The 10,328-nt window shown below is 46.5% G+C and overlaps 2 protein-coding genes across 2 annotated transcripts in view; one reads left to right on the top strand and one right to left on the bottom strand.

Moving 5' to 3' along the window:
* anapc2 (anaphase promoting complex subunit 2) overlaps positions 1 to 1,702 on the bottom strand; it is a 7,817-nt gene extending 6,115 nt beyond the window's left edge. Inside the window, exons 1-3 of the mRNA XM_087840114.1 lie at positions 1,404 to 1,702; positions 444 to 693; positions 54 to 375 (exon numbers count right to left, since the gene is read on the bottom strand). Coding sequence (XP_087696240.1) covers positions 54 to 375; positions 444 to 693; positions 1,404 to 1,502 — 671 coding nt within the window. The 5' untranslated portion in view covers positions 1,503 to 1,702. The remainder of the gene's footprint in view (positions 1 to 53; positions 376 to 443; positions 694 to 1,403) is intronic.
* A 2,683-nt stretch (positions 1,703 to 4,385) lies between these two features.
* On the top strand, positions 4,386 to 10,328 carry rnf25 (ring finger protein 25). The gene is made up of 10 exons (XM_006801913.3): positions 4,386 to 4,463; positions 4,690 to 4,761; positions 6,375 to 6,471; positions 6,727 to 6,794; positions 6,885 to 6,954; positions 7,047 to 7,118; positions 8,532 to 8,678; positions 8,753 to 8,842; positions 8,930 to 9,067; positions 9,443 to 10,328. The coding sequence occupies exons 1-10, from the start codon at positions 4,441 to 4,443 to the stop codon at positions 10,100 to 10,102; spliced, it is 1,437 nt and encodes a 478-aa protein (XP_006801976.1). The 5' UTR covers positions 4,386 to 4,440; the 3' UTR covers positions 10,103 to 10,328.

Here is a 10,328-nt window from a genome sequence, read left to right as displayed (position 1 = left end):
GCCAACTTCCTGCCTCGTTACGTCAACTGTTTCAAATTAAAAGCCTGACTCACAGGATGTGGCTGAGCTCCTGCAGGTGTTCCAGGGCCTGCTGACACCAGCACTGCTGCACGGGGACCCAGCAGCCCCGGCAGGCCCCGCCGTCGGGGCCATCGGGCGCCTCGGTGGCGTCCTCACCGCTGCCTTCTCGGTTCATGTAGACAGAGAAGGTCCGGCTGTAAAACTCCAGCACTCGCTCCTGGAGGACGGGAGCCGGGGAGAAGAGGAGGAGAGCCCTGATGGTGGTGAAGGCTCGCTCCTTGAGGGCTTTGGATCCTGGTCCACACAGACCCCCGCGGCCCTCATCCTGCCACGCCCCCAGCTTCTCCAAACCAGCTGTAAGGAGGAGAAGTTTGAATGCTGCTCGCAGAGAAAACCCATCAACTCTCTGATGGTCCACTCACCCAGAAAAGGTTCGAGCCTGTCCAGCAGAGTCCTGAAGGCCGTAAGCAGAACCCAGACCCTGTCCTTCTCCTCCATCTCGTTCTCCGGCTGCTTCAGGCCAGACCAGAACTCGGGAACCACGCAGGCAGACAGACGCATCTGCAGCGTCTCCAGCAGCCAGCTGCCCAGCAGCCGGCCCAGACCCTGATCGTTCAGCAGGGCCAGCGAGTCTGAGAGGCTCTGCTCTGACACCGAGATACCCGGAGACACCTGAACGCAACCAAAACACAGCGTTACACAAACACAGGATGCACAGGTGCTGGTGATGGCTGACAGGGTTTCTTCACAGCGAGTTTCAGTTTGGATTTCAAGACTGACCGATGACCCTCGTACAGAGGAGGAGACGAGTTTGTGTCTCAGCTTTTGTTTTTTGTTCAATTTCACTAACCCTTGTGGTTGTTTTGCTTCTTTTTGACCTGATCTGCATCTTGCTCCGAGTCTCTGTGCGCTCCTTTTGAGTCTTTGCACTTGCTTTATTAATCTGTGTTCATTTTACATTTCTTACAGTTGAATTTGTGTAGCTTTGTGGTCTTTCTCTAACTGTGAAAGTTCGCAGACTTGTTTCACCTCTGTGTTCATTTTTATTCCCTCTGTTTTGTAACTTGCAAGCTTGGCTGTTTATGGACATCACGTCACAGTTTACTTTAAATTTATGAGGATTAATAACCAATAATGAACTCAGTAGGAAGCAGACAGGGGAAACAACACAGATTAGGACCATTAAGATGACATCGATACATACAAGCCGAATTTAACCGAAAACTTCTCCTGATTAATGTGACGTCTTAAAACCTCTCAAATTGCTAACAAACCACATCTACGACCAACAAAACGTTAAATCGAGAGATTTTTTAATGGAGTTCGGTTGCTCGTTATGCTACAGTCACATAGCTGCAGGTGTCCAGTAGGAAGCCACTCACCAGCGCCGCAGTGACGGTTTCCCAGGATTCAGCGACCCCGGGATTCGGTCCGGATCCAGACATCTCCACTGAGTCCGGTTCCATCGCACTTTCCTCCATTTTCTCACACTTTTCCTCACAAACCGCGAAGCAGCTTCTCGGTGTCCCACATTTAAACTGTGGAGGTTCTATCCGGTTATAACGTAGCTCCAGAACATCTACAAACACGCTCCATGTTTCCGGTGGGTATTACTCATGTCTAAGAATAATATCGCTTAAAATCAGCCCTGTCACTACCCGATCCGTACCGGAAACCTGATCGGTACCCCGCATGCGCGAAAGGTGTCTACTTCCGGTCGTAGCGTTTTACGATAGTTACGGGTCAGAGTATCTGTTAAGATGTTAAGAATAATAAGTATATCTTAAAATGTTTGCAATAATGAAGCATTTCAGTACAATGTAGACAAAAACGAAAAATAAAAAGATAGTTACGGATCGGGACTCCCCGATCCTTACTGCGCATGTGCAAAGTCGGACCGTACAAATCGGGTCTACCCGATCCGTACCGCGCACGTGCAGGGGTTTTCTTCTTCTTCTGTTCGTTTAATGGCAGTTTACTCCCCAGTGTACGAGGATACTGCCACCTGCTGACCGAGCGAATGAACCCTATTGTAAACTGAATTAGCGTCATTACAAACGTGTGTTAAATTTGATTTAGCGATAGTCGAGTGTGTTTATGCTTGTCTGTGTGGAGAGGATTGACTGGAATAGTGATGATGATGTCCGCTATCACTGTCAATTGTCAGTAAACACTTAATCTGGCTGCTGAATCTTCATGTGACACATTGCTAAATCAATATTATTACGTCTGTAATTAGGCGCCATTCTTCTAATTTTACGGCGCTTTTGTTCAATCGGGGAACGCTCTCTGTTGAGGAGAAAAGCATGAATTTGTTTGTATACGGATTATCCATTGTTTAAATGTCCCGGGCAGTCGGAAAGGAGGCAGAGCTGTTGAGAAATGCTAGGAGCTAACTGGGCGATAACCGTATCATTCAAATATACTGAATGTCGCAATGTTGGCAAAGAGAGGAAGTGACGTAAGATTTGCGCATGCGGGGTACCGATCGGGTTTCCGGTACGGATCGGGTAGTGACAAGCCCCAGTTTCTGTTATTACTCTGAACTAAAACTACATGTTCTTCAGTATCGCTGGTTTACTTCTTCTTCGTGAATCTTCTTCTTCTTCTCGTGATTTTGACGCCAAGGAGCCATATGCTGCCCTCTACTGTCAGACAGTGCGCATTGTAAATCCTCGCAGATTTTATTTTGAAGTTCACAGGAAGTGGCTCTGTGGGCTGGTGTTTGTCATAACAGTGGCGAACTTGTCATGAGGATAAAATTGCGTTTTTAAATGGTTCTGTACTCGGTTGTTCATATCCAGAAATGATCGAAGAATTTAGAGAAAAACAAAATCAACTTTTTTTTATGGAGAAAGAAAAAAACGTGAATACTTTAACATTTTTTCTCACAGTGTCATAAGTCACTGGACATTGTGGACATCCACGGTCACTTCATGCATAATGCACATTCTATGTGTAGGGACGTGTGCAGGTATATGTGTATGTATATGTATGTATATGTATATTTAGATGCACACTCATATTACATGTGAGTGTGCGTGTACACGTCTATTCTTATAGATATCTATTACTTACATAGGAAGAGTAGTGGTAGAAAAACTATGTTATAACTATGTAGTTTATAGTTTATGTCTTGCATAGACAGCCCTGTGTCCTCACATACTGTCGGCATTCTGTGAGGTAGTCCAGTATCTACTGGGATACTGGCTCCAGCTTGTCCCTCAGAAGTCGTGGCTGGATGGTGTTGAAAGCACTGGAGAAATCAAAGAACATGATCCTCACAGTGCTTCCAGGCTTCTCCAGGTGAGTCAGAGGTGCAGGAGGTAGATGATGGCGTCCTCCACCCCGATGCCAGGCCGGTACGCAAACTGCAGCGGATCCAATGAAGACCTCACCAGGGGGCGCAGATGGTTTAGAACCCACCTTTCCCTTAAATCGCCTATCATCATCTTGAATTCCTTCATAAACATATGGTAATAATATGTTTTGACATTCTCCAATGCAAATGTACTGTTTATAAGATTTGGGGAAACCTTCAGTCAGCTGAGACTGAAGAAGTCACCTGGATGAGTGACGAAACGTTTCTCCCACAAAACGCTACGTCCAGATGAACAGAATCAACTTTTGGAGATTTACTTTCCTGGATGATTGAGAATGCATCAAGACATGTTTTGACATTATACATTAAATCTTGAGAGTTGTCTGCCCTCTGCTGGTCATTTGGGGAACTGCATACATCAGTTTGCATTAAGTACAGCTGATCATAGATTTCGTAATGATATTACTAAAAAATCATTTAATCATTTAATCATACATTTTTCCCATTAAGCAGACATTACTGCAATATTTTAGTATTTTCAAAAGTTACTTGAATTTCTCAGTATTTGAAGTCACAAGTCCTTCAAGAATTTTAGGATTAACAAAACTAATAAGATTAAATTAATTGCAGTTGCGTTCTGTGACCGCTAGAGAGCAATGTTTAGAGTCTGTGGATTAAAATAAGTACGGATTATTTGCGTTTATATATGTACATTTTCAGTTTTTCTGAATTTGTTTTAAAAGGTAAAACGAAAATTTTAAATGTAATTTTATGAGTGAGTTTTAAATCCGTTTTAAATAAAAATATTTTATTTCATAAACATATTTTGAACACACCGACTCTCTCACCGTGGTTTCCTCTTTGTTCGAAGAAGTTTGTTGCTTTTTTCCACTACGATCCAAAGGTTTCACAGCCTCAGTGTAGTTTTTCATTGTATGGTGTTTTCTGTGATAAATGTCTGAGAATCTGTCAACAAATATCTTGTACATTTTATTGTATTTAGCACGGTCTGTTTTGCGATGCTTTTATTCTGAAAGGTATGTGTATACGCAACCTCCGGTTAGCCACAGCTAGCTGTTGCCGGCTCGCACAGCATCATGATGACGGCGGCCGAGTGCGAGTGAGTTTGTTGGATGAGTGTGTGAAGTGTGACTACTAAGCTTCTCTAATGTCGTGTCCGCGTGTGTGTGACCCGCGGCTAACCCGCTCGGTGCCGCCGCGCAGTAAAATCTGACCGCAGGTCTGCTGGTGTGTCGAGCTAAGATGCTAACGCTAATTTTAGCCGGTTATGAAATGTCGCAGAGATACAGCCGCACACACTGACTGCGCTGTTTTCTTGTCCGCAGCGTCCAGTCTGAGATCGAGGTGCTGCAGTCCATCTACCTGGACGAGCTGCAGGTGGACACGAGAGAGGACAGGTGAGCTAACAGCAGCTGGGTTAGCTTTAGTGCTGGTTGGTGTTGGACAGGTGAGACTTGTACAGGTGTTAAATGTCATCATTTGGAGGAACTTAGTCCTCTTGGCTCTCTGAAGGTCCCAGCTCAGCCTGAGGTGTGGACTCTGGATCACTGCAGCTCCTTGTTTGGAGATTTGCTGCTCTGGGATCATCCAAAGCTTTAGCTGCGGGTCAGATGGTCTCACACTCTAGAACACTTTGATGTACAGAACAGTTTATGGTCCACTCAGTAACTGCAAGGTGTTCAAGTCATCATCATCATCATCATCTTCACCCACCACATGCTGACAGCTGGCCTGAGGTGTTTGTGGTGCACTTTGTTCTAGTCAGTCCAAACGACGTTGCTCCTGAAGTCTTGTTTCTTCCCACGCAGCTTTGCCATGTTGCTATGGCTTCGTTTCTCCTGGCAACACTTTGGGGTGAATGTGCTGGGCCCTCCCCTCCTGGAAGAGTGGATGATGTTTTGAATGTTTTCCATTTGTGAATCATCTCTAATTGCAGAATAGGGCTGCCACGATTAGTCGACTAGTCACGATTACGTCGACTATTAAAAGCGTCAACAACTGATTTAATAGTCGACGTGTCATTTTAAGCTTTGTAAGATCGCAAAAGCCGCAGGAATAAGTAGTAGAATTTAAGAGTGTAATAACGGACTGAAACAGAAGATGGCAGCACTGCATGTACAAAAATGCCAGCTGCCGTTAAATCCTGAAGAAGAAGAAGCTGTGTCCCAGAATTCATAGCGCAGCCCAGCTCAGTTTCCAACAATGGCGGCAGCTAGTTAGTTTTAATATTACTCTTATTATTCTTTCTGGGTCACAAAATAAACGTTTAACATATTTTCAGGCGAGAATGTAGCTGTGCAAACCTCAAATATCTGCTCAGTTTATCAAGACACCACATATTTTCAAAAGCGCTCCGACGTTTTCGGAGACGTCTGTTACCCACTAGCTCGATAGCTAGCCGGGGGCTAGGCTAACTAGAGCCGTGAGAACACCGGACTCCCGGCAAATCATTTTCAAACCCACCGCCGTCTTTCGCTACTCAGGTTAAACATATATAAGTCACTTAGATAACTTAAAAATGTTATTGTTTGGCTTTTTTTAGTATTTTATTTGTTCCTGAGTAAATCGGTTTGGCTGAGATTAAAGTTATAGTTTTTACACAGCTGAATAAATGTCAAGCAGACAGCTGATTATCAGAAGTGTGAGATGCTCGAGAATTTACTCCGGTGTCCTGTTATATTTTAGATAGCAAGGAGTTTATTAAACTTCACCGAGACAATCTGCAAATTTCATTAAAATTTAATAAACTATCATCTTGCCTTTATTTTTAGTTAGCACATACCTTAAACACTTAAAGCTGTAAGCTAATGATAGTTATATAAGAGCAGATGCATGCTGGTGCAATAAGCTGTACGTTTTACGTCCAATGGATGATGATCTGATTAGTCGACTAATCGCAAAATCAATCGGTGACTAGTCGACTATCAAAATAATCGTTTGTGGCAGCCCTACTCGACAGAGTTCGGTGGGAGGTTCTGTGATCGGTGATGCAGTTTTGTTTTTGTTTCAGGGGCTGGGAGGTGAGCCTGGACCTGTACCCGTCCACAGCCGAGGACTCCGTCTCACAGTTCGTCCGGCTCACGCTGACTTTGAGCCTCGATCAGCAGGTTCGCCTTTCACCGGCTCAGCTCGCAGAAACGTTTGTTAACTCCGAGACAGAAACACACAGAAGACCGTTAGTGGAGGGTTTATTAACAGTCATGTGCTGTGAGGGATAAAAAAGCTCATGTTTACATTTTTGGTGTCAACAAATCTCACGGTCGCGGTTCATGGTCACGTCACACTCTGCACTGATTGAACAGCTGACATCTTTCTGCAGCTTTCACTGAACTGAAAGGAGTGTTTTCTTCTTCTGTGTTTAGTATCCCTCATCGTCTCCGGGGATCTCCATCCGGAACCCCCGCGGGCTTTCTGATGACAAACTCAGCAGGTGAGGACGTGACTCATCTCCCAGCATCAGTCCCTTCTGCTCACAAACTCTCAGCACTGAGTGTAAAACCCTCTGATTCTTCTCTCTTAGTGTCCAAAAGTGTCTTCAGCTCGAGGCTCAGTCCTGTCTGGGTTCGCCCATGTTGTATCAGCTCATTGAGGTTGTTATACATGCTGTTTGTTTCTCATTGGGATAAAATGTGTCATTTCTCTGGGTTTATCTTAAAGTCTTGCTTTGATCTTTCTCCTGCAGAAAGCTAAAGAAATCCTGACTGAAAGCAATATTCCTCATGGGAACTGTGTCATTTGTCTCTACGGCTTTAAGGTGAGTCGCCACATTCCTGTGTTGAATGCTTCCCACGGGGCTGTTTATACACTTGTGGTCTTACCTCAGCTTGCGTTTTGAGGTAATTTCAGCGCCGACCGTGTTTGCTCGTGTCTCCACGCCTGCTCTTGTTCCTCTGATTGCCGTCTCCGTACGGCTGCAGCGAGAGTTTGGTTTGGACTCTATGTCGGGCTTGTTCTCGCGGGTGTTGGATCCAGCAGCGCTGCCCTGTGGCACCTGTTCTGTGACGTTTATGGACGAACGCTTTGGTGGCCTCAGCATAGCGTCTGTGCTTTGTGCAGATGACGTGGTTCTGTGGCTTCATCAAACAAGAACTTCCACCTGTCAGAGAGAATCAGCACCTCCATGTCTGACACTGTGATTCTCAGGGAAAAGGGTGGAGGGCCCACTCACAGGAAATGGGTACCTGCTGCCTGTGGTGGGTGGGTTGAGTGGGTGGGTGGAAGTGGGCCATTAAAATTATTTACCAGGAACATCTGTGCTGTGGGGTTTATTTTTTATGGCAGCTGATTAAACAGGATCACAAAACACTCAGATAACTGAGCGTGCAGGTTGGCGTCCTGGTGTTTGTGCTGAACGTGGTCAAACATGGTGGTCGAGCGGTTATACTTCAACACGGTGTCACGCTTCTCCTCGTGTCTACATCAGAGCGCTGCAGGGCGGGGCTTAAAGCACGGCGACCATCTGCTTACTCTCCACCTCGCTTGTTTGCAGCTTGGTGTCACAGAGAGAGCCACCACATCATCATCATCATCATCATCATCATCATCATCTAGTTAGCTGGCGTGAATAAACGTGAACTTGTTTAACAGCTCAGCATCTCTGGTGCTCGCCTCTGTGAAAGTGACACAATCAGGACAAAGACTTTTGTTTTTGTCTTGAATTTATTGTTTTGGATATTCAATCCTCCTCCTGACCCAGAAAGAGACGCCTCAACATTTTTTGTGACTCTTCTGTAGGTGGTTCCTGAAACAGTATCTACTCAGATCAGCTCGACTCGACTCGTTTTTAGGGTTTTCTATTAGTACCTGTTCTCAGGTACTTTTTCAGTACCTACTTCCGAACGATCTGAGAAAATGTGACATCAGCAGGTTGCATGCTGCCGACTGGCCAGTCAGGAGCATCGCTCGATGAGTCAGGAGGGCGACGCTTTCACAAAAATCAAACCCAGCAGTGAGAGAAAAGGTTCCACACGCAGTCTTATCATCTTATCACCGCCTCAACGCCCTCCATTGTTGTTGTTTGTGTCAAATACAAATGAAGTCACGGGACTTTTGGCCATGTTGCTATAACAACGCCAAGCACATTAGGTGGTACTCAGTCGTGCTGGAAAACGACAGAGATGGAGTCTAGTGGAAAGAGTCGTGAGTAAACTCATTCATGCTTTGTCAGGAGGGAGAGACGTTCACCAAGACGAGCTGCTACCACTACTTCCACTCACACTGCCTCGGCCGCTACGTGAGCCACTCTGAGGGGGAGCTCCAGCAGAGGGAGAAGGAGCTGGAGGAGGACAAGACCAGAGACAGAGCGGACCACCAGGTCAGACGTCAGCAGCTGCACGGAGGATTAATCACTTTGAGACTTTCTGACTCTGCCTTTGATTCTTCTGACAGGAGCTCAGCGTGGTGTGCCCGGTGTGCAGAGAGCCTCTGACGTACGACGTTACTCAGCTTCTGTCGTCTCCCGCACCTCAGCTGCCCGAGGTAAAGCTTGTTCTTATTTCACCTGTTAACAGATGTTTGTCTGATGTCGCCAGTAAACGTTACCGGGCTTCGTGTTTCTCCTGTCAGCTCGACGAGGCGGCGATCGGTTCAGACTTTCAGCAGAAGTGGCGTGAACTCCAGAAGCTTTTGGAAAGTCAGAGGTCTAGAGGAGGGATCATTGACCCCGAAGTGGAGTCCAACCGCTTTCTCATCCACATCAACGAGGTAAGAATGTGTGTGAGGCACTCGCTCCCTGTCTGCAGTGTAAACGGGGGTAATGGCGAAGGATGCGTTGTGACCCTGACCGCACATACCTGAGTTCAGAGAAGATCAGAGTAATCATTGTGAACCAAACACTCAGTTTCACACAGTTTTTCTTTCTACTCTTGGCTCTGAGTGATGTCATCCAGAGGGGATTTACTTTATATGGTCGTGTCAGGCAGAGAGAGAGAGGAGCAGCCAATCAGAAAAGTTGACTTAAAGAAAGAGGAACAAACACAGCTTGGTAACCGGAAATAAGCAGAACACGTTGACTTTAATGTGTTAAACGATGTTTTGAATGTATTCAATGTATAAATACATTTATTTTGACATTCGTAGGCTCCACCTGCTGCTGAAAATGGAAATCTGGATGCCGATGAGCCTCCGGGCCCTCCAATCTCCTCAGCCTCTAACGTTCCTGCTGAAACTGGTGACAAAGCAGACCAGTTTGTTCCCGGGCTTTCCCACTGTAAAGGAGTTCTGGGACAGAGGCATCAGCACCAGGTGAGGGGGCAGAGAAGAGGAGGAAGGTCCAGACCCCATCACGAGAGAGTCGGCCCCATCACAGAGGACCTGGACAAACTCTCTCTGTCTTCAGACTGTACTGAGAAGCCAGCAAAAGCTAAAGCTCAGGGTAATCGTGGCCAACAGGTGCAAGGAAACCCAGAACTATGTCCCTCAAAGACGGACGGGGGTGTCAAGGCGATGGAACAAGAGGCGCAGGTGCCCACATGTCAGTCGGGTTTGGAAACAGAGTTCCCAAAAGACGCTGCAGACTCTGCAGCCAGTCGAGGCCATCGTGGACGGAGGAGAGGCCACTACAGACCTGCCCCACACTCCGGGGCTGCTGGACCTGCACGGCACCACTGGGACGATCGTGGCTCCAGGAGCAGAGGAGGAGCCAATAACCTGTGCGGCAGAGGAGGCGGTCCCCGTCGCGGTCACGGCAGGGGCTTCCAGCAGAAGGTGGTGGAGAGGGGAAGAGAGGAGGTGCTATGACAAAGGGCGAGAGGAGGGCCAATGAACAAACTTACATGTGCCTCCATTGTCAGTGTGCATAGATCAAAGTCCTGCAGCAGAAAAGACGTTCACTGTAGTGTCCCATCCTCCTGTCCATCGCCATCACCCTGCGCTTTGGTACGCACTTTCACGCACGCTATCAGGTCCAGATGGTTGTTGCTTTATGTTGTGGCACTATATAAATTAAAAGAAGTACAAATCCAAA

Source organism: Neolamprologus brichardi, chromosome 4 (genome assembly GCF_056152115.1).
Source record: "Neolamprologus brichardi isolate AB-2024 chromosome 4, ASM5615211v1, whole genome shotgun sequence".
In the NCBI taxonomy this organism is placed as follows: Eukaryota; Metazoa; Chordata; class Actinopteri; order Cichliformes; family Cichlidae; genus Neolamprologus; species Neolamprologus brichardi.
The sequence above is the reverse complement of the archived record's forward strand: the minus strand, read 5'-3'. Positions and strand labels throughout refer to the sequence as shown.